Source organism: Lutra lutra, chromosome 4 (genome assembly GCF_902655055.1).
Source record: "Lutra lutra chromosome 4, mLutLut1.2, whole genome shotgun sequence".
Taxonomy (NCBI): domain Eukaryota; kingdom Metazoa; phylum Chordata; class Mammalia; order Carnivora; family Mustelidae; genus Lutra; species Lutra lutra.
In genome coordinates this window covers 163724626-163752359 of record NC_062281.1, presented here as the reverse complement: position 1 = coordinate 163752359, position 27734 = coordinate 163724626, and the positions used below count along the sequence as shown (strand labels likewise).

Below are 27734 nucleotides of genomic sequence, written 5' to 3'. Positions count from 1 at the left end.
CTGGGTGACAGGGGTCTGAGGAATGAGTGGGAGGCCATCGGAGGTCTGGAGGGACTGGGCCTGAACCTAGGGGTATCAATGGATAAAAAGAATCTTCCTGGCGTAGGGCCAGGGTGGGGGAACCCCAGGAGGAAAGTCCAGCCTGGGCCCGGACCCACAAGCCAGAGGGTGGGTAGGGTGTATGGCTGGGGAGAGCACCAGGATTCACTTGGGGCGGTGTGGTGGGGAGGCCTCCCCAAGCAGGTTGAGGAGGGCAGTGTGAGGTGCCAGGGAAGCCCTGGGGGAGGGGGAGGCCATGGCTGCTCTCCACTCCCACCGCCAGTCTCGGGCTCTCGCTGCCGACAGGCCCCAAACAGCTCAGATTCAAAAACAAAACAGGCTTTTAAGATGCCAAGTTTGATGAAATCTGAGTGCTGGAAGAGGTGGGAGTTTTCTCTTAGAAAAAGCTGAAAATCGAGACTGAAAGCTGAGAAAGAAGATGGGCCCAAGGCTCCCTGGGCCCCCCCCCCCCTTACTGCCTGGAAGCGGGGTGGGGGTGCTCTCTGGGAGAGCAGGAGCCTCCAGGGCTGGGGAGGGCCTCTGGGTCCATAGCTGGTGTCTTGGCCCCAACCCTGCTGAGGGTGGAGCTGCCTCAGGGACGAGACTCGGAGACTCGGTGGCCTTGGTTTCCTTAGAGCGCACGGGGTGGGGAAACCGCCCGTGCGCTCCCTTCACACATCTCCACGCATGTCTCCGTCTCCCGTGTCTCTGGGTACCCGTGCCCCAGCATCTTTGCAGCTCTGACTGCCGGTCTCCCCGTGTGTGTGCAGTGCCCATGTGCTCAGCCTCTGGATCTGCTTGCAGGAGTCTGTCTCCACAGGTGCCATCACTGCAGGTGCCCCTCCACACACGCATGGACATTTCTATTTCTGCACCTGTCTCTCTCTCCCAGGTACCTCTGTGGCTGCCTGGCCGTGCATGTTTCTAGGTGTCTGTGTTCAGAGACAGGGTGAGGCCAGACCCAACACTCAGGCACAGGGGAGGAGGTCAGGCGTCCAGATGGTGCCGCCCCAGGGAGCCTGCGGATGTGTGTGCCGGTGTGTGCCTGCGCGTGCATGGAGACGCCATGAAGCTGGGTAAACACGGGTGAGAAGGTCGTGCCGACAGACGGTGCCGCCCGCCCCAGGACCCTGCAAGGCGTCTCCATCTGTCGGCTTCCCGGGTGCAGCCCCCTCCCTCTGGCCCAGACTCAGCCCCAGGCATCCCAGGCTGAGCTGGACAAAGAAACCTGTGTGTGCTTTGTATGGGGCCTCACCAACCTCCCTCCCCGCAGCCATTGCAGCCAGCCTCAGCTCATCCCCTATCTGCCCCTACCCTAGCCTCATCTGCCAGTACCCCAACATTTGCCTTAGCTCCAAGCAGACTTGCCTTCCCACTGGCCCCCCCAGTCTCCCATAACCTTCACTCAGGCAGTCCCACCTTACCCCTTCAGAGCTCTCCCTGCGTCCCATGTTCAAGGGTTTAGTACCCTTGCATCTCTCTCCTCCTCCAGGAAGCCACCAAGATAGCAAGTGAATCATGGTGGTGAAGCAGCTTCACCACTGCTGTGGGGCCTCAGCCAAGTTTCTTCCCCTCTCTGAGCCTTCGTCTGGCAACACCCTCCTCCCGCGTGCGCGCACGCGCGCGCGCACACACACACACACACATACACCCTGTCATGTTCCTCTGCCCAGTGGGGACAGCAAGGGAGGAATTTAGATCTCCTGTTGCAGTATCTAAAGCCCAGTGCAGTTTGCTGCAGGAGCCGTTAAAGTACACATGTGCACCCAGCACGGTGTGCAGAGATCCGTGGGGGCAGACCCCTGGGAACGTGTGTGCACCCTACTGTGCGTGCTGGCGGAATCCACAGACAGCTGTAGAGACTCGCGCTTCCTGATTCCTCTGTAGTCCCTTACAGGCCTCACAGGCTTCTCTTTCCCTCCCAAGGACCCCCTTGTCATAGAACGGAGGGGCCTCCGGCGCAGACTCCGGGATTGCCCTGCTGAGGCTTTGAGGCAGGTGTGGGGAGCCCCTGCTACTCATTGAGCCATTGAGAGGGAAGGAAGCCCAAGGGGGAGGGGAGCAGAGAGTTGGGGAGTTGGAATGGGGGAGCAAGGTCCCGGGAGGGGAGGGGCCCAGGCTGCCCAGGGGTCAGGGGGCGGCAGCTGCTTGGACCAATGGCGGAGGCACGCTAGCTGGGACACGGGCACGCGCGCAGCCTTCCTCCGGAGCCCGCCTCTCTGCCGTTGCCATGGTTACCGGGTGGCCTGGAGGGGGAGGGGCCCATCCTCCCTTCCACCCGCAGCCTGCGGGACAGGTTTTGAGGGGACTCAATAAGCATACACTGGGGTGTGGGGATGTGGGTGCGTGCCCGCAGGTGGCCACGTGTGGGGTACAGTCGGGTTTGTCTTGCCGCTTGTGTGCAGGGGCTTTCCGTGGAGCAGCTGAGCCCTGAAGCTGGAGGAGGGCGACGTATGGCAGGATGGTGGTACCATTCCCCAGGGGCACTCCTCCCAGGAGCCCAAGGCCCAGCCCTGCCAGGTGTGGGGCCCACCCCTCAGGATCATCCCAGCCCCCCTTCTCATTTACCTGGGTGACCTTGGCCAGGTCTCTAAGACCCGGGTCACTCTTCTACTGCCTAGGGTTTTGGCAAGAATAAATCATTTTTTAAAGCATTTTAACTCTCTACTTGGAACACACTAAATGCTCCCTAACAGTAACCTTCTATGCCTCCTATCTGGGCCTCAGTTTTCCTGACTGTTGATGGGTTTGCAGTCATCATGTGATGTCAGACTGAGGGATTTCCCCAGGTCTGTGGCCCCCCGTGGTTGAGACTGTAGTGGACCTGGTCTCTGTGGGTCCTGCAGGGTGTGCAGGGGATAAATGTGCAGACTCGTGGATGGGTCAGTTTCCACTAGTGTGCCCAGTGCCCAAGTTGGCCAGACACACGATGGGCATCAGTAAGCAGCTGCTGACCTTGGCTATGTTTGAATGTGCTGGAGGCCTCCCGGGGAGCAGAGAAGGAGGAGACAGCAGCAGGTCACTCCTGAGGGGCCGGTGTCCTCCTGCGAGACACGCTTACCCTGCTGGAGGTGCAGGACGGCAGCCTTCCGAGCTCTGACTAGAAGCCGAGTTGGCACAAGCGACCGGGTTTTGGGTCCCGCTGTTTTATGGACAGCTCTTCACACATGCCGATTTTAGGCTCTGGCGGCAGTGCCTGAGGCGTGATCTGAGCCAAGGACGGAGCCATTGAGGGCGCGATAATTGAGGGAGGAAAATTAATTGTCCTTAATTTGGCGTAAATCCCCAAGACCTTCCCCGTGTCAGGAATTCAGAGTAGATTCCAGGACACGGGGGGCCGCAGGTGTTTGTACTTCTTCCCTTCTCCTTGATCTCCCTTGCCAGTGGAGATGGGGGCTGGCTGACTCCTGGGCCCGGACTCTGGCAGACTCTGTCACCCCTGTGCCCCCATTTGCTCAGCAGGGCTGTGCAGGTAGGATTGAGGACTGTCACCCTGCTGTGCTAGGGTGGCTCTGACTGTCCTGAGTGTCCCCCAGCTGCTGAGGAGGGCAAAGAGGGTGGACAGGGGCCCTGGGCCTCAGGCCCTGCCTGGCCCTTCCTGTTAAAGCAAACCTCAGCAGGCCCAAAGGCAGCCGCCTCCTGCTCGGTGTACCCCGAGTCCTGCTTCCTTGCCACATTTTCCTTTTAAAAATCAGAGCTGGAAGTCAGGACACTGTGGGATCATATTTACAGCCAAGGAGATGCTGGGTTCACATCTGGAGTTTATAGGGCTGCAGGTGGGGAAGAAAGCATAGCGCCAGCTGCTGGGAGAGGCTGGGGAGGCAAGGCTGTGTTCGGAGTCCTTCTGCTCTCCAGCGCAAGACCCCATCTCTTCATGCGGCCACGGTCCCTTTGGGATGCCACTGGCAGCTAGAGCCTTGGCAGAGCCCCCGTCCCACCCGCTCAGGATCTGGCAGCAGATAGAGGGATGTTTTGCCCCTGCCTACTGGGGTTCCTCCAGCTTCCTCTCCTGCCTGCCTCCCCAGTCAGTCCCCCTGGGTCTCCAAGAGTCTATAGGGAGGATCAGCCCTGCCAGTCTTTATTTTCTGGAATCGCTTCTGAGGATGCCATATGCCTTCTTCCTGTTCACAGGAGTCTAACCTCAGCTAGTGCCCCACATACCCATCTTGTGCTGGGCCCAAGGGAGGAAGGTCTAGGCAGTGCTGTCTCCTGGTCTCTGCCACCACGGAGCCTTGCTCTCCCACTGGAAGACTGACAGCGTTCCCCAGCCTCCACTGGGCATGTCTGGTGTCCACACTAACAGGCTCTGCCAGGTTCTCGAACGCAGGCAGAGGCCCCAGCCCCAGGCCCTGGGCTTGGTACCTGACTGCCCCGGTGGCTCAGCAGGTGCTCCTTATAACGGTAATGTCCACTAATCCTCGTTGGTACAGATTCTCTGTCACACTCTCCAGCACCTTGTGTGTCATTAGATGTGCTCCTTGCAATGGCTGTATGAGCTGGGCGCTTGAACCTGGTTTATAGATAAACGGAGGCGTGGAGAGGATGAGTAATGCACCCGGGTCACAGAGCTAGTTGGTGATGGAGGTCAAACCCCCACTCCACCTGCTCTAGTCCAGAGCCTGTGCTCCCAGCCCCTTGTGCTTCCAGGGGTGGCGAGTGGCCAGCCCTGCTCCCCCAGCCTCAGGGGCCGTGTGTCAGAGTGTCTGTGCAGTGGGTATGGGGGTGTGCCGATGTCTGTTGCTTCTGCACAACGACTTGTGTGAGCCGCCAGCCCCTGGTGAGGTGGGAAAGGCAGTCAGGGAGGAGTTTCGCTTCCCTTCATCAAATTTGGTGTCCTCATAGAGCTTTTTTCTCTCCTTAGCCTCCACATGCTCCAACATGGTCCACAGACCTGACCACAACCCCCAGGGAGTGAGGGAAGAGGGTCAGGGTCAAGGCTATAGTAGAGAATGGGCCAGGGTCAGGACCGGGAGATGCAGGGGGTCACTTGTAGGGCAAGGGTACCAGAGTCAGGTCCAGAATCCAGGCTGTGATGTAGGATTCTGCCATGCTGTGGAGCTCAAGGCCAGAGACAAGCAGTGGAAGGGACACAACATGCAGAAAAGGGAGTGGGAACTAGGCAGCACCGGTGGGGGGGGGGGCTTTGGGCTGCGTTGTGGCCCTGGGTGCTGCCATATGAGCTGTGCCCCCACCCCCAACAGCCCAGCATCCGTGTAGCACTTTCTGCTATGGCCAGCAGAGCATCAGTCCTCGTTTTTCACAGGGCCCGGAGAGAGAAGTGCTGATGTCTCCAGTCTGAGGCATTGTTTCTCAGACCTGGAAACTCCCTGCCAGGGCCGGGTGTGCCCCATGGTCAACTGTACCCCCCACCCCAGCCCTGCAAAGGGCAGGCCTAGGAAGTGGGACTCAGGAGTCTGGGTCCTCACACGGAGCAGGCTCCACCCTTAGAAGTCAGAAATTGGGAGACGAGGGTCTCGAGGGTCCCGGCCAACCTGGGAGTCGGGAGCAGCTACCCACGGCCGAGGGTTCTAGTGGGCAGGCGGTGCCAGCCCTGACTTGCCCTTCTGTTCTTTGTCTACAGAGGAACAGCTACCCCCGGGGTTCCCCTCCATTGACATGGGGCCTCAGTTGAAGGTGGTGGAGAAGGCACGTACAGCCACCATGCTTTGCGCAGCAGGCGGGAATCCCGACCCTGAGATCTCTTGGTTTAAGGACTTCCTCCCGGTGGACCCTGCCACGAGCAATGGCCGCATCAAACAGCTGCGTTCAGGTGAGCAGAGGGCGAGGGGCAGGGGCCGCACAGACTTCAGGAAGGATGTCCTCCTGGCGCCCAGCGTAGCCTTCCCTCTTGGGTCTGGGAGCCTGGGGCCGGCCCTCTGTGGCTGCGCGGACGGCATCCGGTGGGCGAGTCTCATCTGGGTACAGGCCCTCCTGGCCCAAGGAAGGGAGCTTGACAGCGACGCTCGTTGTCAGGGATTCTCCTCCCTTCCTGGGGTCGCCAGAGTCTAGACTTCGGTGTAGCCCGGCTCCTCGCAGCATGAGTGGAGCGCCCGGCGTGGCGTTGGGCTCTGCAGAGGTGCTCCGTGGCTGTTCATCCTCCGTCCTGCCTGGAGTCTGGCCTGGGAGGAGGCCTACTCGATGCTTCTCTTTACTTCCCCAGATAGCAGGGCTTAGCCAGGAAAAGAGGCCAGAGATGCCTGATTCGTCAGGCTTCAGAAGGCCAGACCTCAGGAGCTTCGAGCCAGGAGGACTTACTGCCATCCCTTGGCCACCAGGGCCACCTGTCTCCTCTGGATATCTCAGTCGAGCCGGCCGGGAGCCCTTGGCAGCAAGGATGCCGTCATGACCAGGCAGGAGGTGTTGCCCTGATGATCGATCTGCCTCCGAGGCTCCCGCCAGAATAATTGATTCAGTTTTTGTGGGAACGGTGCAGGCGGGAAAGGAGGCTCCACGTCAGTTTAGCTGCGCTCTGCCTTTGCCGCCAGCGAAGGCTGAGCCGATGGACCTTGGTCCAGAAACTCTGCTGCGAGCTGTGGGGTGGTGGGCTCGGGCAAGACAGCCAGTGCCGGCCAGAGCCCCTGCTGCCCATTGGCTGTGAGGTCAGCACTGCAAAGGAGGACGCGACTTTGCCTGTCAGGGCTGTGCAGGCGTCAGAGGTGCCCCTGCCACTCCCTGGGGTCCCAGCCCCTCCCCCCTGCCTCCCACCAGGGAGCTGCCCCAGCAGCACCAAGCGGGGAGGAAGGAGAGGTGAGCTGCCCGGCGGGGGCCGGGTTCAGGCCTAAGCCAGGGCCGCCTGAGACAGCCTACAAAGTGTTAGCTCATTTAATTTAATTAAAACTCAACAAGATGGAGGCAGCTGTAACGCAGTTAATTAAAACAGCCGTAATCAAGGCAGGAAATGGTCCAGCAGCGTTTGCAGCCACTGCCCAGCACTGCCCAGCGGCCTGGTTCGGCTCCTCTGCGCTTGCCTGCAGTCCCCCGGGCAGGCGCCCCAAACAGCCAGATGGTCCTCCCCGCAGGCCTGGCCTCCGCCCCAGCACGCCCTTGGCCGTCCGTGACAGCAGTTCTGGGAGGGCTCGCCGTCTCGCACGCTCGTCCATCGACTATTTATGTGGTCCTTACTGGGGGCCAGGCCCTGTGCCCCCCATTCGCTGCCTGTCACGCCGTTGGCAGCCGCTCCTCCCCCCTCCCTGGCTTTCCCCTCACATCTGTCTCCCTGAGGCCTCCTCTTCCTCTGCTCCTTCCGCCAGCCAGGGAGCCCCCGTCCCCAGCGCTTGCTCCGTGAGTGGGGCCTTCCCCCACCAGGCCAACTCACCCCCTCCTGTAGCTTCAGGTGTCCTCTCCACACCCACACGCCTGGTTCTGTCTCCCAACACCACACAGCTTGCCCGAGTTTGAGACCAAAAAAATCTAACTGCCTTCTGAGTGTCACCCTGACTCGCCAGGAGTGGTGACTTCCTTCCCAAACAGCCACGGCCTTCTCCCACTGACCACCTCCTTGCAGGTGGCCGTCCCCTCGGCCTGAACGCAGGGACACGCCTCAACTCCTGCTCCGATAAGGAAGCATCACATCCTCTTGTCACCCACCTGGCTCCCACGCCAGACCCCCTCCCTCCTTCCGCTGCCTTGGCGGGAGCCCGGTCCGTAAGCACTGTGCTCCCTGCTTCCGGGCTCTCCCTGAGAATCCAGCCCCCCACAGCTGCTGGGTTTCTGCTCGTGCCCCTCTGTGCTTGGACAACCTCAGTAGCCCCTCACTGCTGGCGAGCCCAGGCTCCTGCTCCTGAACGAGGCACACAGAAGTCTCCTGATCTTCCCAGCTCAGGCCAGCAGCTTTACCTTCTCGGGTCTCAGCTACGCCACTTACCAGCTCTGCAGCCTCTGTGAGGTTCTTTAACTTCTTTGAGCTTCTGTTCTCCCACCTTTAAAAAGGACTAAGGGAGACAACAGCAGTCGATGCTTTAGTTCACTGCCTGGTGCACGGGGAAGGCTCTGGCCACCCCACACTTGCACGGAGCCACCCTGACCCCATCCTTGCTGTCTGCTCTGCTTCACCAAATCAGGAAGCCTCTCCCTTCTGTTCCTAAGTAAGGCCTCCTCCTTCAGGACCCACCCCACTCGATGCTGTACTGCCTGGCCCCATCTCTGCTCACCTAGGCTGGGCCATCCTTACAGGAAGGGCATGGGTTTGGCTCCCCAGTGCGAGGTCCCCTTCCCCCCACCTCCCAGCACAAGCCAGCTATAGGACAGGTGGTTCTCAGGGACGAGACCTTTGGGCCCTGCTCCTGCAGACAGATGTCCACTCCCCCTGCTGCTTAGGCCCAAGGAAGACCTTGTTTCACCTTTGCCGCCACCTGGGAGCTGCAACCTGAGGGTTATGGACCCAGGATTCAGTTCCTGAGGTGGCACCTGAGGGGTCTTCATCATCCTGTCTCTAGTAACGCACAGGACTCTCTCCCCTCACTGCTGCCTGGCTCTGGCACCAGGCCCTCAGCTCCAGGAGCTGCTGCCCCTGTCCTGTTACCGTGTGAAAGGGTGCTGACGCCCATCTGACAGGGAGATCCATCCCTTCATGCAGTGGATTCAGGCCCCCAAGTGCTTGGCTGTTTACAGGGAGCTTCGCAGTTTACGCGTCACTGAAGGATCACAAAGTATTTCCCTGCCTTTTGTTGCACTTGATTCTCCTGCAACCCTGAGAAGTAGGACAGGCTGTGATTATCATGCCCACTTCACAGCTGAATTAAGGGAGTCACCTGGGGTCACACGTGGAGATCCAGGGCCAGGGAGCTCCCCCGTGCAGTCACCCAGAGGCCTTCTGGCATCACAAATGCCAAGCCTGGGGTCTGGGGGATAGTTGGGCCCCGTGAGCACAGCAGAGTGCCACAGTCCTGTCCTCTCCCGACCTCACACCCTCCCTGACCCATCCCCAGCACCTGTCAGGCACCTGCAGGCTGAGCTACAGCCCCTGGCACAGGGCACGGCCCCCGGAACAGAGCTGGAAAGAAGGGCCGCTGGTGTGAGCGCCGCCCAGGCCTGAGCTCTGCTCCATGGGTGTTTTCCTCACTAAAGTGACATGACATACTGTCACAGAGCCTCTTGGGAATTTGAACTTGAGGTGGGCGCAGAAGACTGGAGACAAACTCAGGGAGAGTGGAAGTCAAGTCAGCAGCAGGCGGTGTCACCGGAGCAGCAAGGGGGGGCTCATCTCCAAGTGGGGCTCAGAGCCACTTCCAGGTCTTGAAAGGAGCTGGTGGCCCACACGCTCGGCCAAGCCCAGACAGGGTGCCGAGGAAACCTCTGGTGCTCCGCTTATCCCCATGGCCTAAACATGCAAGCCGCCATCCCTTTGCCATTGAGGACAGCCTGACCACATCCATGCTCTCCCCCAGAGTGCAATCTCCTTGCACACCGTCTGACACCTGAGCTGAGACTACAGGGCCTGAGCAGAGGTGCCCGCATCTGGCTGCAGTGGGGGGAGCCTTCTGCCATGGCAGATGGGACCCAGAGCCAAGCACGGAGCAGACTCTGGGTGGGTCTAAAGGCTGCTGTCCCCAACCCCGCTGGCTGGATGGCCCAGCTCTGACCAGAAGAGCATGTCCCCCCCCCACTCGCCCCACCTCTCTGCTGGGTCTGCAGGAGGGCACGCGGGCGGTGCGTGGTCAGGGTTTCCCTTTGGCCCGAGCACACTGGCCCTTCTCAGGATCAGCACTGACTCCTGCTGACTCCTGGGTCCCTCCAGTCTCCCACACCCACCCTCTGACATGGTAAGGTGAATTCTTCTTTCAGTCTGGTGGAGAAGTGACTCTTCAGAGAGGTTCAGAGACTCGTCGCACAGCAGGTTAGGTTTTGGGAGAGCAGAGGCCAGAAGCTAGGGGGCCCAGTCCTGGACTGTTTACCCCGCCACCCCCTCCCAGGCCGGGCCTACACTGTAGAAGCAGATCAGCAAGCGGTTGTTGACTTTTTTGGTCTGAGGACCTCTGACCGTAAATATTAGAGGACCTCAAAGAGCTTCTGTTGGCGTAGGTTTTATCCATCAGTATTTACCGTATTAGATGTTGAGAAAAGTTTTAGATACTGAAATTTTCAAATAATGTAAAAATCTATTACATGTTAAAAAGCATTTTTAAATGAAAAATAATTATGTTTTCTAAAACAGAAACATCTCGTGAGGAGAGTGGCATTGTTTTACATTTTCACAAGTCTCTTTAATTGGGGGCTTGATAGAAGACTGTTGGATTCTCATGTCTGCTTCTACATTTGGTCTATTGCAATATCACACTTCGTGGAGCGTCTGGAAAACTCCGCTGTATATTCATGAGAGAGCTAGAGTGAAAAAGGCAAATGACTTCTTAGTGTCATGAAAATAGCTTCAACCTTGTAGACCCTCTGAAAGGGTCTTGGGGACAGTCACGGTCCCTGGAGGATCACGCCTGGGGGATCACTGTGATAATGGTTCTTCCCAGTCTCTCTGCAGCCCCTCCACACCCAGCCCAGGTCCCAGCACCTGTCTTTGCCTCCCCTCCAACTTCTGTGTCTGCACGAGGCAGCCTGATCCAGTGGGAAGGCTGTGCACCAGACCTGGTTAGTTCCTGCCACGTCACTCACAGGCCATGTGACCTTGGGCTTTGGGGAAGCCACTTACTGTTCCTCGGCTTGTTTCATCATTCTTGTGTGGGCATGGATACTGCCTCCTAGGCTGGTGTCATCAGGGTCGATGAGGGAGTGATCGGTGTTTGTCCCTTGACATACTTCCCTCCCCTGCAATAGGCGGAGAGGGGAGAGGGGCAGGGTGGACAGCACAGGGCTCAGGCCCACCCATAGGCTCGTCGCTCCTGCGGATGAGGCCGTGGTAGAAGATGGGGCCTGAGCACAGCCTCAGAGGAGGCCCCTGTTTGGACCTCATAGCAGCCCTGCACTGGGCATTTGGAGACGGTGCATCTGGCCCTCTGGGCTTGTAGCCCTGACCAGGTGAGGGGGAGGCCCTGGCCTCTGGCTCTCATCAGTCAGGTTGGGGGGAAGCTTAGTAGTCACTCACTTTTTATCTGGGTTGAGTGGGCTCTGCGGGGCATCTGTCCCTAGGTTGTGAGTTCTCCCCAAGTCCCCCGGTGGGGCTGGGCTGGTGTGTCTGCTTGAAGGAGACCTGGCCTGGTAGTGGCCTACGGCAAGCCTTCCCTTTAGCCCCTACTGTGTGCTTAACTTGGTTTGTTTTGGTAAGTGCTTTGTTTTGAAATCGTGCCCACCTGGGATATTGGGGTGCCCCTGAGGAGTGGAGTTGCTCCCTCTTTTGTTCACTTTCCCCTCGTTGACCTCAGCCAGCACAGTCTGCAGGAGCCCTGGCTCCATCTTCCTGATCCCGGTTACCTCTGGCCCCACGACCCCAGCCTCACCCCTCGCCCCTGCCCGCCTCCGAGCAGTGCCTGTGACCAGGGGGCACCGCTTCACCTGCACTCAGCCTGGCTCAGCCTGGCGTTTGTGCACCTATCACCTGTGTCGGTCTAACTCAGGCCTCGATTTCTCCATGTATTTAAGGCCCTTTCTCATGTTTTATTTGATCTGATTTGGCTTTTTGTGGCTTTCCTTCCTTTTGTACTAATGCTTCTCTCTGATCTTATTTGCATTCAAATTACCTCGCCAGGTGGTTCACCAATCAGAGGTAAGAATGCTGTCCGTGCATCTCGCCACGCCACGCCACGCCACGCCACTGCTGTCACCACCACTCCATCCCGTCCAGTCCGTCACCTCCCCCATCCCCATCCTGACCTCTCCAGCCTCCTCATCTCCAACTCCGGTCCCCTCAGCACCACCGGCCACCACACACCTCCACTCTCGGTCATTCCCTCCTGTGGACTCATCCATTGCAAGTCTGGACTGTAGAAAAACTCCGCTGAGCCCTGCGTTGGGGATGGCAAGCCCTGCTTCCCCAGCCTTTCAGGCCAACCCCACAGAAGGGACCCTGTCCGCTCCCATGGGGAAGCCACGTGCTGAGCCCCAAGCCCAGCCACAGACGGAGAGTCTTCCCAGGAGGTGGGGCAGTGTGACCAGGCCTCGCCTTTCCTCCCAAGAAGCCCCTATTTCTTGGGGCCCTCAATGATTGCTTGACTTCCCTTAACATCCTGGCATTAGAGCAGGGTGAGGACTGCCCCATAAATCCCTGTGGCCCAGCATACTCGAGGAGGAGCACTCAGGGAAGACTCCAGTGTAGGTGTTGCAGTGACACAGGGAATAACCAGGGTCCACCGTGACTAGCTCAGACACCCTGCCCGCCCTGGCTGCTTTCATACCCCAGATCCCTGTGGCCCCAGGCTTCAGAAATCACACTCTGGACACTCAAAGATCCGGGTGCAAGTTTGACTCGCTGGCGTGGCCTTCAGAGAAGCAATCCCTCTCTCAGAAGTCTGCTTCCTCCTCTTTAAATCAGGGCCAGGGCCCACCTCACTAGTCACGAGGTTTAGAGGAGGGGACGAGGGTCCGGGCAGTGTCTGGCTCAGAGCTGACCCACTGGAAGACAGTCGCTTCTGGACTGATCGTATTCACCTCATTTCTTCACGCCTCTCAGCATCCTTAGGCACATCTAGTCCATCAGTCCAGGGCCAGGGTGGTCTCAGGACTAAGAGGATCCGTGCCTCCCTGCAGGGTGTCTGGTCTGTTACCCTCCAAGGAGGGACTCACCCTCCAGCCTCCCCACCCATCCTGTCAGCCTGCACTAGCTCTTTGTGTCCCCATCACTGGGTTGTGTTGGTTCCAGATGTTGGGGTTTCTGTGTGCATCCAGGCTCGGGGGCTGTGTTGGGTCCCCCACCAGGTCCAGTTCTCTGCAACAGGGGAGCCTCCTCCCCCGGCAGGGGTCTCACCCCACCACTACTTGTCCCTGCCTGTGGCGTTGGCCACCAGGTCTCCCCTCCCTCCCCAGCTGAGCTGACCTAGTGCAACACCCCCCACACACCAGCCAGGGGCCCAACCCCACCTGCTTGAAGGAACATTTTCTGTAAAACGTCCATCCATCCCATACACGTGACCTGTTGGGTGCCCATCGGGGCTGTTCTTGCAGAAGATGGGTATTTGGCCTGTGCCCTGGGCCCTCATGCTCCCTGATGACTGGTGGGGAGGGCTGAAGCCAGGACCACAGAGTAAGCCAGCCCTTCGTCCTGCATCGAGGTTAAGCCTTGGCAGGCCCTTCCTCTACCCCCAGGCCCCAGCCCCCTGTGTGTTCAGGGCCCCTCCTGCTGCCCTGGGTCTGGGTGTGGAAGATGGGTGTCAGGAAGTGAAGGGGCTGCAGCTGGGACCCATGGTGCACCTCCCCTGGGGCGTGGGCCATGAGAGTGTGACTTGGAACTCTTCCTGTGGCTCTTATCCAGGCCAGTCCGGTGGGGTCCAACAGGTTCTGTCTCTGTCCTTTGTGGGTGTGGTGACCGTCAGCCAGACTGAGGCCTGGGAAGGGGCTGTTAGGGGCACTCTGGCTGTTCTGTGCAGGTGGCGGTTTTCTGTCAGGCCATGTGCTGTGGGGTGATTCAATGTCCGTTGGACTGTCCTGTGTGGGTTTGTCTGTCGGCTTGTTCCAGGGAGGGGGTATTGCCTGTGGCTCGGGGTGTTACTGTCTTAGACGGTTTGCCTGGTGTGCTCTCAAGAACGGTGTTTTCAGGTGTTTATTGCCAGGGCTGGGGGTGGCCAGGTCGAGTGGTTTCACCCCCTCACACACCCCCTGCTGCCTTGGGCTTCCCTACCTGGATCTGCCAGAGGGTCCTTTTCAGCTGCCCCCCCCCCAATCCTGGCTCCTGTCTGTCCGTCTGCGGCCAGAGCAGCCCCTCAGGGCACTGGCCCGAGTGGGAGCTGCAGCCTCCATTAGCCTCCTGAATTATGCAGCAGCCGCGGTGGGTCGAAGCACTTTAGCAGGACCAGGCTGAGGAGAGGAGCCGGAATGGGCGGGGCCTGAGGGATAGGGGTGGGGTGGGAGGAGAGGGTGGGTGCTGTGAGCGGAGGCTGCTAGGCACCAGCCCCCCAGAGCAAGCTCCTTCCTTCCTGTAGAATTCTGGTGGGTGGCCGATTCCCAGGCTCTTGCCCGGTGAGCCCCATCGTGTGCTTGCAGCTCCCAGGCCAGCGGGGATCCAGGCTGCTCCCACCCACGCCTGGCTCCACGTTGCCTGGCAGGGCCGGTAGGTCTGGGAGCACCCATGGGCATGCTGACTGGCCAGTGGGCTCCGGGATGGGGAGTCCAGGACTGGACACTCCGCGGAGCTGGGTGGGGGGGATAGGACGGAGCCCCTGGCCCAGCCGACAAGCTCTGCGAAACTGCAGGGGTTAGGACGGGCAGTTTGTGCTCCCGATTGCAGCGCCTGCTTCTGGCCACGAGGCCGCGGGCTCATCAGGGAGAGCTTCCTGGAGGCAACACTGGTGCCCAGGTGTGGCCCCGACATCTTCAACCTCTGGTCAACACAAGCCCAAATGCCATCGAGACCCCTCCCCACAATCCAGGCCTGATCTCTGTTGCTGTGTCCCCGCAGGTGCCTTGCAGATTGAGAGCAGCGAGGAGTCGGACCAAGGCAAGTACGAGTGTGTGGCAACCAACTCTGCAGGCACTCGCTACTCGGCCCCCGCCAACCTGTATGTGCGAGGTAAGGACGCGGACAGCGCCCAGCCCTGTCTCCATGGAGCGGAACTGGCTCTGCTGGGCATGCGGTCTGGAGCCCTCGGTGTAGGCAGTGGGGGCTGCCCTCCGCCCAGGCTCTCCTTTCCCCGCCTCTCTGCCTCAGGAAGGACAGCCAGGACTGCTCCCACTGGGCACACTCCCGATGTCTGCTGCCACTTTGCCTTCCTTCCCCGCAGGCCCTGTGGGATGCAGCGGCTCTTGGGAGCATTTGTATCTCTTATAGGTCCTGCCCCGTGGGCCCAGAGCCCCATGGGAGTCTAGAGCCTTCCAAGCTGACTTTTCACTGTGTATGTATGTGTGTGTGTGTGTGTACGTGCGTGCGCACGCACAAGCAAACACACTTGTTTGTATGTAAACATGGGCAGACCTCCCTGGCATTCCTCGAGTCTGCCCACCCCAGCAAGGGGGGTACTCCAGGCCAAGTGAACCTGCCCTCTGGCCAGGTCTGCCCAGAGCCTTTCTGGAGGAGGAGGCAGCTGTGCTCTGTCACCAGCCAGGTTCCTTATAGAGAAGGCCAGTCCGAGACTGCTGTGAGTCCCTCCGGGTGAGCACCTACCGTGTTTCAGGTGTTTCTCCCTGAGACTTGGAGGATCCTGCGTCTTCACAAGTCCAGGGACCCACCAGAGAGGGCCTGGGGGCTGTTTTGGAGTGTCTAGCGTCTGCTAGGCTCATGGCCCAAGGGTGACCAAAGCTGGCCACTCGCCCCTTCCTGAGAACATGCTGGGTGTGATGTGCACAGTGCATGGGAGGGGCCCAGAGCCCCTCCTACCCCCACATCCCGGTCACTTAGCCCTCCTGCACAGATGGACTTCATTACGAGTGAAACTGTCTCCTCTCAGGGGATTTGAAGAGGAAAGTGGACGTGGCTTTTTTGCAGCGATGACTTCATCACGCTGAGTGCTTAGTGCAGCTTCTCGAGGGCACCGTCTGCCCGTCCGGCCAGCAGTGTCCACAGCCTGTCCTGCTCTTTAGGGCCACCTAGTCAGACAGGGTGGAGAGAATTAGGCATCAACCGTGTAGTTGGTGAGGAACTGCTCCAGGTCAGGGCACAGGTTCCCAAGAGGCCAAGGCTGCCAGCCCCTTGGGTGATGGGCACATGGTGTCTCAGAGACCAGGGGTGACACTTCATTGGAGTTGGGGGTGCAGGGTGGGAGGCTCCCACTGGCCCTCTTGCGAGGTATCCTGCCCATCCAGGCTCTCCTAAGTGGCCCCACCTGTCTTAAGGAACAGCGTCAGAGCAGAGAGTCCGGGGGGGAGCCTGAGAGCCCCCACAGATGGCCGAGATGAGGGGAGCTGTGACGTGCACGGCCTTCCCCCTACTGCTCCAGGCAGAGCTTCTGACAGGCGCATGGGGCTGACAAGCCCCATCCTAGAGAGGAGCCATTGGGACAGCCCTTCTCAAAGACCTGCCTCCTTCCACCCGGACCGTTCCAAATGCCATGCAGATGCAGTCCTAACCGAACACTTCTTTTAAAAGATCATAGGGTCAAAAGAGTTGAGGTCCCAAGAAAGCCTTTCGCCGTGTGTGACTGCACTAGGGAGAGGAGTGGCCCAGCAGAGCCACTGAGAAACCCACGCAAGCTGCGTGGACATGGTCTGATGGGCACGTTTCCTAGGGCACAGCTGCGGGAGAAGGCCCAGACATAGAGGAAGGACCCCATGCTGTTATCCTGGCTGAGTAGCATTCTCTGAAGTTACTTCGCACCGGCGGCAGCCCTGAGGCAAGGTGGCCGGTCTCTCTGGAGATGAGCCCAGCTCAGCCGCCATAGCTGGCAGCTCGGGCACAAACCGGAGTGCTCTCACCTCCAGCCCCACCAGGTGGGCTCAGGTCCTGATGTGGCCCATCCCCCACTCCCACCTAGCCTCCCTAAATCAACTTTCCTGCCCACACCCACAGGCCTTTTGGGCAGCAAGTACGGGGCTTTCTTTAGTTCTAGCCCCACTTGCCAGGTACCCCGACACAGGCTGTCCCAGTGCAGCTTTGCTTATCTTTCCCTCTCTCACACGTGTTCCTGTGGACCCTGACGACCACAGGCCAGTCCTAAGTCTCTGAGCCTGAGACCTGCCTGATAGCCAGGCTCTACCTGCACCTGTCCCTGCCCTGTTTTGTCAAGAGCGACTTGCCAGGAGCTTCACACGCGCTGTCCCGTAGCCCCAGCACAGGCCCTACTAACGAGACTTGGAGACACCTAGAAAGCCAGTTGCTAGGAATTTTGCCTCTGGTGTCCCCACCGCTCCTCATCTCAGTCCTGGCAAAGCCCGTGTGTTCTACCCCCAGCGGTGCTCAGGGCCCATCAGCCCCAACAACTCTTGAGACGGCCTCTCCCGTGCTGGCCACCGGCTCTGTCCCGAAGGCTGCTTGTGAGTGGACCACCTGTGGTGAAGTCCCCCAGTGCCCACCCACCTGCTGCCAGCAGAGCAGCTCTGAGACCTTCCAGAGCGGGCAGGCACCTGTTGCCCTCCGGTGGGCACCGGCTGTCAGGAGCCTCAACATCCAGGCCCCTGTGGCCTCCAGCCCTGGTTTCTCAGCCTCAGCACCATTGACCCTTGGGGCCTGATGACTCTTAGTTGTGTGGGGCTCTCCTGGGGGTTGTGTGATGTGTAGCGGCTCCTCTGGCCCCCGATGGCAGCAGCACCCCTAGGCATGAGAACCCACAACATCGCCATCCCTTGCCTGGTGTCACCTGGGAGGCTCTCTCCTTACCCCCACATTGGGAACCGGTGCTCTAGATGGACATCCTCCCACCAGCATTCATCTCTCTCCATCTCCCTCTTCTCTCGCTGTGTTCACTCGGCTCAAGGCCACATCTCCTCCTGGGATTTGTCTTCAGTTTCTCACATCCTTCCTCTGTCCACCCCCCTGCAACTGCCGCATGTAACAGGACAGCGCGTGTGAAGCTCCCGGCACCGTGGCGGGCGCAGGGGAAGCACATGGGGGCCAGTGACTGCTGCTGCTGGCAGGACAGCCATTGGGGGATACGCCGTCCAGTTACATCTGCCTTTGTTTGGTTGCCTGCAGCTCCACCCGCAGTCCAGCAGGCCCAGGCAGGCTGGGCGGACCAGCCCCTCTGTGTCACCATCCATCTCCCTCTCTGAGTGACTCACCCTCTCCTTCCCTCCACAGCATCTCTCTCCTCCAGCTCTCAGGACGCAGAGCTGCCAGGGGCCAGGGCGTGGCCGTGCCCTACCTACCCCCAACCGACTCTCTTCTCTGCAGGGAGCTGGTCGTTGGCCACAGCTGTCTCTAAACGGGGCCGTGTCTCCACAGCCTTTCTCCACATAGGTGCCCAGACCAGCTCTTCACGCTGGTGCCGTGCAGTGTGGGGCTTTCTCAAGGTGGTGGGAATCTAACCGCCCGTTTGCCTTGGTGGGTTTGCAGGCTGCAGGGGCCCCGACCCTACAGCCCAGCTCACTGGGTCTATCAAGCCGTGGGGTGTGTGTGAGGCATGGGGGCCCGCCTGTGCTCCCTTTCCAGCCCTCCCTGTCCCGCCCTTGGCATCCTGGCACCTGCCAGTGGGACCCAGCCCCGTCCACCGTGTCCTCCATGAGTCCTGAGTCTTTTGTGAGCTGCGTGGTCCGCGCGCACCTGCGTGCACGTGCGTGTGCGTGGGGCACAAGAGTCTTGTCTCGTGTCCATGCTGTGTGGGCAGATGAAGGTTGGCCTGTTTTTACTCTCTCTGTGTTTCTCCTTGTCTTTTTTTTATTCCCTCCTCATCCTCATCGCACTCTGCCATCAACCCAAACTCTCATCTCTCAGATCAGCGAGAAGGTTGGTCCTTTTCACTTCTTATCCATCTACAGTCCGCCCGTCGATGGGATGCTCCTGTCAGTAGGGACCAGCGGGCTCGGTCAGCTCCCTCGGGCTCGCTCCAGCCAGGCCTGCCTGCCAGTCAGGCTCTGCTCTGCGTTGTTTGGGCCGGCAGACCTGCAGGACTAGGGGTGGGTGGGCAGCCCCATCCTGCATGCCTCCGATGCTTGGGTCCCTGATGTGCCACGTGCCTGCATGTCCCCTTAGTTGGGCTCCCCTGCCAGGCGGTCAGGCGGGCATGGTGCATGACATGACATGGTACTCCGCCGTTACTCCTGGGCTGGGCCAGCTGTCTGTTCCCGGTGGGGCTCAACCTTGAGAGGGGTAGTGCGTCACACATGCCTGTGGGACCTTCCTTCCACAACCTGGTCCCCTAAACTCCGCCTTTGCCTGAGCTCACCTGCAGCTGCTGGGAAGACTAAGGGAAAAGCCTAATCTAGAATGAGCTCATACCTCAAGGTCCTGCAGCACAGGACAAGAGTCCCACAGGTCTGCCCTGACCTTGAGGTCCCCACCAAGCTCAATGGGGGTGGCCAGCCCGAGTCTGCCTTGTGAAGCTTGGTGTCCATGGCGCAACTGGGTGGCGTTACCTTAGGCGTGGAGGAAATCTACATTCTTGTCTGTTCCCTCCCTAAGCGGAGCCAAGCAAGGATCTGCCCACCTGCCCCAGCCGCCCTCCCCCACCTCCCTGCCCAGCCAGCTCCTGTTTCCTCAGGCCTGTACTGGGTGCTGAGCGTCAATTCAGGGAGTTCATACCAGACTGGACGGTTGATTGCAACTTGGGAACCCAGAGGAGGTCCCAGCCCAGCCATAGGTTGGGAAGGGCCCCCAGAGACCCTGCTCTAGCTCAGTTCTCAGCCCCACCCTCAGAGCCAGACTGCAACCCCTAGTCTTCGGGCTGGCAGCCGGGGCCAGCGGTCATTCCTGTGTCACGTGGTCCAAGTGGTCAGAAGAGACGCACCTGTCCACTGGACTTTGGGCTGAGCCCCAGGGAGCAGACTTCGGCCACCTGCTCCTCTCTGCATCATATCTCCGTGGCTTGGGTTTCCTCCAGAAGGGGGAAGGGAGCCAGTCGGGGGGAGGGCTGTGGCCTTAGCTCGGGTATCAGCCCTGAGCATCCATCCATATGCACTCCTGTGCTCTGGGGCATTTCGGTTATACCATTTCGCTGACCAGGCGGATCTGCTGGGGCGCTCAGAAAGCAGTCATCAGCAGAGACAGCCCAGCCCTCAGCCACCTCCCCTTGCCCCCCTTCCCCCACCACCCTGGTCCCTTCCTCTTCTCCCCCTCTTTGGTCCCACCAAAAATAAAGCACGTACACAAATATTTAACGGGAAGGCAGAAATGAGTTTCTAAATATTCCAGGGGGATTTGCCGGGCTGGTAATTTGTTTGGCGCTGATAATTACATCTTACATTTTTCCAGCTTTACTTAAAACTGTGTGCCGAGTGCGCCGGCATTTAATTACTGCTCTGCGGCAGCCACAAGGTTATTTATTAAAGAGTTATTTTATCTTGATACAGTGGATCCTGCCCCTCATCCCCTCCTTAATGTTGTGTTATTTTCATCAGAGAAATTCCTGCGAGCGAATGCAGATTGCTGGGCCTCCCTCCCCCTGCGATTAGGCTGTCACTCCACTGAATGCAGATGCCTCCCGGCGCCACACCGCCCTATTATACGGGCTTGTCAGCGCAAATAATTAGACTTAAAAGTTACAGCTGAAATATAATCCAGAAATGGCAGAGCCCTGTTTTAGAAATTGTCTATAAAACGTCAGCACCGAGGATGCACGGAGAACAGTAGTAGACCGGCCTTGCTGGAGCCCAAGATGAGACCTTAAGTGCGTTTTTCCCTGGCCCTGGGTCTTTCTTCCCTGCTGTTACTTCTGTCAATAGACCGGGTCCAGGGCAAGTCCTGCCCCTTTCAGAGGCCTGGTGTCTGGGACAGCGGGAGGGGTGGCGGTGGGGCTGCTGTGGGGAGGTGGCAGCCACACCCGGCTGTTGGGATGGTGGTGGCTGTCCAGGCGGGTCCGGGATGCAGGGCCCCACTGGCACTCAGGATCTCCTGCCCCCACCCTCCCTCTGTAGACCTACTCTAACCTCACTCACACTGCAGGGAGTGTGAGCCTGAGCTGCAGGAGATCTCGCTCCAGAATGCCTTGCCTGTGCCTGGAGCCTAGTGTTCTAGCGAATGCATCCGGGGTGCCGTCCCCAGCAGTCTCCTGGCTGGAGGCCCCTAAGGGTAGCTTCTGACTGCTCAAACTCATCCTTCGCTCCTGGGGTTCTCTCTTCCACCTACATGTAGGAGAGGAAATATAAAACTAAAAACAAAGCTATTCCCAGCGCTTGTTCTGAAAGGCCTCCATTTCCAGGCCATGGAACAGAAAACTTTACCCTCCCGGGACCACTTGGGGTACGGTCCTATCAGTTTTCTACACTGCTTAGGTTGGGACCCGAGGTTTATTGGCCAAGAACCTACTTCCTTTCCCTGGGGCTCTTTGTTTTGCTGTCCAGATACTAATCAGGCCCCAAGATTCTGCCACTGACCAGGGTCAAACTTGCAGCCATGACCTTTCCTGGCACAGGCTCTCTAAGCCCCATCCTTCTGCCAGCTGGAGAATATCTTCTGCCGGCCTTGGCTACCCAGAAGCCCAGGAGCTTCTCCATAGAGCCTTCTGTGTGTCTTTTTTCCATCCCATCAGCCAGGCCTCAAAAGGGCGTGAGCTTTTCATCCCACTGACGCCCTCCTAATAATACATGAACTCAGGCATGTCACTTAAAAGTATCAGTCTTAAAAGTCTGTTCCCTTGTCTGTAGTCTGGAGGTGATGGGATCTATAGCAAGGAAACCTTCCTCACATGGTAGGAGCTCAAGAGTGGTTTCCCTTCGCTGAGCCTGTTCTGATGCCCATGAATGAAGAGCACACGGGCCACCCCTGGCTGAGATTAAAGACCTGATCAGTTAAGGCTGTGCCCCTGTGCCTTTGTGCTCCAGCCAGGGCTATGCTGGACCCCTCCCTTCATTGGCAGGCCTGGGCCTGGTCAGCAGACAGACTTGCCTGCCTGAGCCTCTCCTCCCATGACCTGCCAGCCCACGTGCAGCTGCAGAGCTCGAGGACGGCACCCAGCGCCAGGCTGGGTGATGTTAGTGTCCGTGCCTCCTGGTCTCACTCTCGTGCCATCTGCGGGATGCTCAAAGGGTGTCTTTGTTGTGGGTCCCTCCTGCCAGCCATGCCCGGTATCTACCTGTTGTCTGCCATGCAGATGTCTCTATGGATGACATGCTGTCATTGTTCCGGGACTCCCAGCATTGGGCCAAGTGACAGAAACTGACTTAATCAGCTTGAGCAAAACAAGCAGATTCTTGTCTTACCAAACTAAAATCTGTAGAAGTAGATTTGGCATCAGGCAGGGCTGGATCCAGATATTTAAGCAGTTTGATCAGGCTTTTGGGTTTGTCTCTTAGCTCTGCTCTCCACAATTGATGTCTTTGTTCTCCAGCGTGTTCTCCCTTGTGTTATGAAAGGTGGCCCTCAGTTCCTCTAAGGCTCTAAGGTTGGCTGCTGCAGTACAGAGAGAAAGTTGTTCTCGTGGTTTTTGCCAAAGTCCAAAAGCTGTATCTTGCTAGCTGGATCTGGGTCACATGCCCCACATAGCAAGAGTGGCGGGGAGAGGTTCCCCTAAAGAAAATGAGGAGGCCAGTTCTACAAGGTAGAGCACCAGGTGTCCATGAGACACACTGGGACCCCAGTGGGTTTGGTGGCACAGAGGGAACTTGGCCCACGATGCCAGGAACAGATGGCTTCCTTGGTGGTTCTGTCCGGAGGCCTCAGACTGAGGCAGTGTGGGACATAGTTGAGGTGGGAGCCAAGTGGGGGGTCCAGTCATGCGGCCTGTGGACTCACTGAGGGGATCAGGCAGGGGTTTTTAACAGAAAGCTGATGTGAACAGACTGGTGCTAGCTGTTAGTGGAGGACCGGTCCTGGAAGAAAGCAGTGAATACAGCAGTGCCACGGAAGAGGGAGGTGGAAGAGGCACTGGTGGGAGCAGTAGCCTCTGGGTTTGAAGAGAAGTTAGTGGGTTTGAAAGATACCTTGGGTTAATGGGACCTAGATGTCTAGTCTCCGGGCCACAGCCTGACCCCCGTGCAGGGAGGTCAGAGGTTGGACCGGGTGGCTTCTGGAGTTACTTCCGGCTCTACTTTGGTGGGCTGAGGCTGTCGGAGCAGCAGAGTCTGGAACCTACAGTGGAGGTGCCCCTGTTGTGACGGCATGGGTCCTCTGCATGCCAGGCTTCCCAGCGCGGGTCCTCGGAGACCTACACGCACTCCCAGAGATGCCTTTCGGTCGCGTAGCCTCACTGCCTGCCTCCCACTGCCCTCTCTATAGGGGTGCCTGTGGAGGACACACCTCGGCCACAGCCCCCCAGCTGCATGACCTGTCAGCACGCCCAGCATGCCTGCCCACTGCTAGGTTGCACCCGACTGCCCTCCCTCTGCATGTTCCAAATGTTTGTGTCAAGCTTGCAACTTTGAGGGGTTCCAGGCTGCACGCTGGCCTGGGAAGCTCAGCACGGCTTCTGGCCTGGGAAGTCCAAGGCCGGAGGTCCTGGCCAGGTACAGCCAGCCTCCCCCTTGAGACCTTCGTTCATTGGCACAGAAAGCCATCTGTTCGGTGCCCTCATCATGTTACTGCCATCGTCATGCCCATCCTGCCCGCGGACCACGTCCCTGGCCCGCCCTGGTCCCTTGCCCTGCCCAGCCTCTTCCAGGGGGCGGCCCTTTCCCTTGGGTTCCCAGCCTGTGCCTTGAGCATGGCTGAGATCATCTCTTCCCTCTGGTTGCGGCTGGGTCGTGGAGGCAGTGACTCCAGAGAAGGTGGCCACGCCCCTCCTGGCCTGCCCCAGGCACACTCTGAGGTCCTCCACCCTCCAGTGCCTGGACTTCTCTCACTGGTGCTCCAGTTAGCCCTTCTGGAGACCCATGGTGGGTGGGGGGCAACACTGGAAGACGACCTGGAATGTGGCCCTGACGACCCCTCAATGTAGACCTGAGGCCTGAACCTTGCACAGAGTCCCTGTGTGACCCTGGGCAGACAGCAGGACTTTGCTGGACCTCAGTTTCCTAGGCTGTAAAACGGGAGCTTGTTTATGGAATCTCTCGTGTTCCAGTCTCTGAGCGTGGGGGCTACTCCTAGCCCAAAAGTGGAATGGGAGGTGTAAGCCGGGGCCCAGGGACTCTGCCCCACCTGCCTCTGAGGTGGGTCTGGCTCTGACGAGGGGGGCTTCATGGATGAGGGGCCCCTGCCCTTGCATCCTCTTGAGTGTCTTGCCCGGCCGGTGAGTGCCTCTCTCCCTCCTCCTGCAGTGCGCCGTGTGGCTCCTCGTTTCTCCATCCCTCCCAGCAGCCAGGAGGTGATGCCGGGTGGCAGCGTGAACCTGACCTGTGTCGCGGTGGGCGCACCCATGCCCTACGTGAAGTGGATGATGGGGGCCGAGGAGCTTACCAAGGAGGATGAGATGCCGGTGGGCCGCAACGTGCTGGAGCTAAGCAACGTCGTGCGCTCTGCCAACTACACCTGTGTGGCCATCTCCTCGCTGGGCATGATCGAGGCCACGGCCCAGGTTACCGTGAAAGGTGAGTACCACTTGTGAGCCGGCTGGGGCCTGGGGCCTGCCCCGTCGCAGAGGGCAACAGGAGGTCCCAGCATCTGCGGCAGGGGCATATGGCCGTTGTGGGGATGCATGGGGTTGAGGGGTCACTGTCCTCTCCTGGGTACACCCTGGCGTCCCACCGGCCCTCAGTGGCAGAGAGAGGGGTTTCTCTGATTCTTGGTGTTCGTAATAATAGCCAACAGGTACTGAGGTCCTGAGGGCAGTTACCGTGGTGGCAAGCACAGATCGCCCTGTTCAGTCTGTGTTACCCTGGGAGGTAGGCATTCTCATTCCCCTTGTACAGATGAGGAAACAGGCACAGGGTCATGTGGGAGTGAATGACAGAGCAGGGACTTAGACCCTTGGGGTCTGATACTACAGCACGGCCCCCTAGCCACCACACACCACACCCTCAGGCTCACCAGCCCCCTGACAAGGATGCGATGAAAGAGTGGCCAAGGAGACGTGGGCTCTCTGCCTGAGCCCTGGAACGGGCACACACAGCCCTCCAGACTCACTGCTTCCACTCCCCCCTCAGAGCCATCCTCTGTTCTGCAGCTAGAATGGTCTCTTGAAGATATAAAGCAGGATCTCACCACTCTGAAAGAAACAGCCCTCCAGTGACTTCGCATTACTTTTAGGGTTAAAACCGGAATCCTCACTCACCTGGCTCGGCTTAGTTCCGCGCACCCTCTCCATGCTGGTCCTCTCCCTGCCCGGGTCTCGGCTCTGTGAGCCCTTCATGGGTTTTCTCTGGCTCAGCACCCTCTCTCCGCTGTCCTTTCATGTTCCAGAGTCATGATTATGGACTCGGCGCTTTCCACTTGCCCTAGAACGTAAACTCCACGAGAGCGGGGCTGTGACCCAGCTGTGTGACCCTGCGTCCTCAGCCCCAGCGCAGTGCCCAACACCCAGTAGGCGCTTGGTAATTATTTGTTGAGTGGTTGGCCATAGATCTGGGACTGCTCCATGTTCCCTCGGAGCCAACCCACAGGGGTGTAGGACCAGCAGCCTCATCACTCTTTCTAAAATCCGGGCTGTTCTTTTGGGCACTTCTCTCCCAGACACCAGCCCCAGTTACACGTGAGTGGCCACAGGTGAGTGTAGGCTACCCCAGAGGCAGACCTGCGCCTTCCAACCTGTGCGCCTCCCACCTGCCCAAGACCCGGTCAGGCCGCACTACCTCTGGGTGTGTTGTTGGGGGTGGAGGGAATCCACTGAGTTCTGGAAGCAGTGTGGGCAGACACTAGATGACCTAAGGCTCCTGGGCGCACGGGCAAGTGTCACCCTTCTCCACTAGGTGGGGCCCTTAGAGGTCACCTTGAGCTTTCCAGGCCATTCTTCAAGGTGGGCTACAGGGGTTGACCACACTCTGGATAATACCAAAGGCAGGGTTGGTTTCTGGGGTCATGACCTCAGGCAGCTCTGAGCCTCCCACTTTGTTCCCAGCTCTGCCGAAACCTCCGATTGACCTTGTGGTGACAGAGACCACCGCCACCAGCGTCACCCTGACCTGGGACTCTGGGAACTCGGAGCCTGTGTCCTACTATGGCATCCAGTACCGCGCGGCAGGCGCGGAGGGGCCCTTCCAGGAGGTGGATGGCGTGGCCACCACCCGCTACAGCATCGGCGGTCTCAGCCCCTTCTCGGAGTACGCCTTCCGCGTGCTGGCGGTGAACAGCATTGGCCGGGGACCGCCCAGCGAGGCGGTGCGGGCCCGCACGGGGGAGCAGGTGCCCTCCAGCCCCCCACGCCGAGTGCAGGCCCGCATGCTGAGCGCCAGCACCATGCTGGTACAGTGGGAGCCGCCCGAGGAGCCCAACGGCCTGGTGCGGGGCTACCGCGTCTACTACAGCCCCGACTCCCGCCGCCCGCTGAGCGCCTGGCACAAGCACAGCACAGACGCGGGGCTGCTCACCACCGTGGGCGGCCTGCTGCCTGGGGCCACCTACAGCCTGCGCGTGCTGGCCTTCACTGCCGTGGGCGACGGCCCCCACAGCCCCACCATCCAGGTCAAGACGCAGCAGGGAGGTAGGTGTGGGCAGCGCACCGGCCGGGCATCAGCAGAGGGGCCGGGGAGGCCGAGCCTGTGGCGGGGCCCCTGCCCTCCGGCCGGGGGTCTGGGGGCCTGCGTTCCACATGTGTGTGGTCGCTGGGGATGCAGTACAGGGGTCCAGGGGTGTCTTCCCCTGCCTCCTTTCTCTGGGCACCCCTGCCATTGAGGGGAACAGGTAGGCTCACAGCGCGTGGCATGGGGGTGTTGCAGTGCCTGCCCAACCGGCGGACTTCCAGGCAGAGGCAGAATCGGACACCAGGATCCAGCTGTCATGGCTGCTGCCCCCGCAGGAGCGGATCGTCAAGTATGAGCTGGTGTACTGGGTGGCAGACGATGAAGGCCAGCAGGTGAGTGCTGGGTGGGGACAAGAGAGGGGAGGAGGGCTGCTCCGTCCATGGGGGGCTCACGCACACAGGCTTTCTGGATTCTATAGTTGTACGGACACAGGACCCCTGCCTCCTCCCTGGGGCCCTGGGGCTCACGTGGCCCATATGATCCACAGTCTTTGTCATGCCTGTGCTGGGGGCAGGGTCCCCAGGTCTCTCCTTGGGTCTCTTGGGGCCTGTGGCTTACGTGGCAATGGCAGAGCCCTCAAATTCCCCACCAGAGGCCCTTGTATCAGGCATTCGTGGCCGTGTAGTCGGCGAAGTATCTGTGGCATGGGCTGCGCCAAGTCCCCTGTGTGGTCCAGGTGGCCTTGTGACCTGGAGCCAGCCCTGGAGCCACAGTGGGTCCAGAGGGGTCAGCTATAGCCCGTGCTGGGTAACAGCCTCTGAGGGACCTTTGAGGTCCGAGTGGTCAGTGAGTGCTCCCTGCTCTTCCAGCACAAGGTGACCTTCGACCCCACCTCCTCCTACACTCTAGAGGACCTGAAGCCTGACACACTGTACCACTTCCAGCTGGCCGCCCGTTCCGAGATGGGGGTGGGCGTCTTCACCCCCACCATTGAGGCCCGCACAGCACAGTCCAGTAAGTGTCTCCGGAGGCCACTGCCTGCTACAGCTGGGCTGGGACACAGACACACACACGCTTCCCCCTTGACCAGGGGGGGTGGTCTGGTCTGCTGGGTCCCAGACCAGACTCCAGTCTGGGCTCTGGGTCTGCACCCTGAGAGAGGGACAGGTAAGTTCCCGCCAGTCTACATCCAGGCAGCAGCTGCCCACGCTGCTCCCCACCCAACTCCTGCCCCTCCCTACCCCCGGCCCCCACCCCCGCCGGCCAGGTAAGTTCTGTGTCTGTGATTCATCCACCCCCCCGCCACCCCCCCATCTGTGCTGGTCACACTAGCTGACTAGGCCATTCTCAGTGGTAGGATGGCCACGCTGGCCACGTCTCGGACATGTCCCCGCTTTGGCAGCTGTCCTCCCTCTCCATATCCCCACATCTCATCTCCCTTATCACCTGCATTCCCTGCCTCATGACCCCCACCATGAGAGGAGCATGTGAGCTCGTCATCTCACGCTGAGCCAGCCGCACGTAGGGACACGTCTATGAGAATGAGCCTGTGTGACTGAGAATGTCTACGTGCCTGCCTTGGGACC

General features: G+C 59.6%; 1 protein-coding gene across 1 annotated transcript in view; it reads left to right on the top strand.

Annotated features, from left to right (window-relative positions):
- Positions 1-27734, top strand: part of PTPRF (protein tyrosine phosphatase receptor type F) — an 85311-nt gene that overhangs the window by 30314 nt on the left and 27263 nt on the right. Inside the window, 6 exon segments of the mRNA XM_047724208.1 lie at positions 5621-5809; positions 14534-14644; positions 23851-24120; positions 25587-26168; positions 26404-26540; positions 27018-27162. Coding sequence (XP_047580164.1) covers positions 5621-5809; positions 14534-14644; positions 23851-24120; positions 25587-26168; positions 26404-26540; positions 27018-27162 — 1434 coding nt within the window.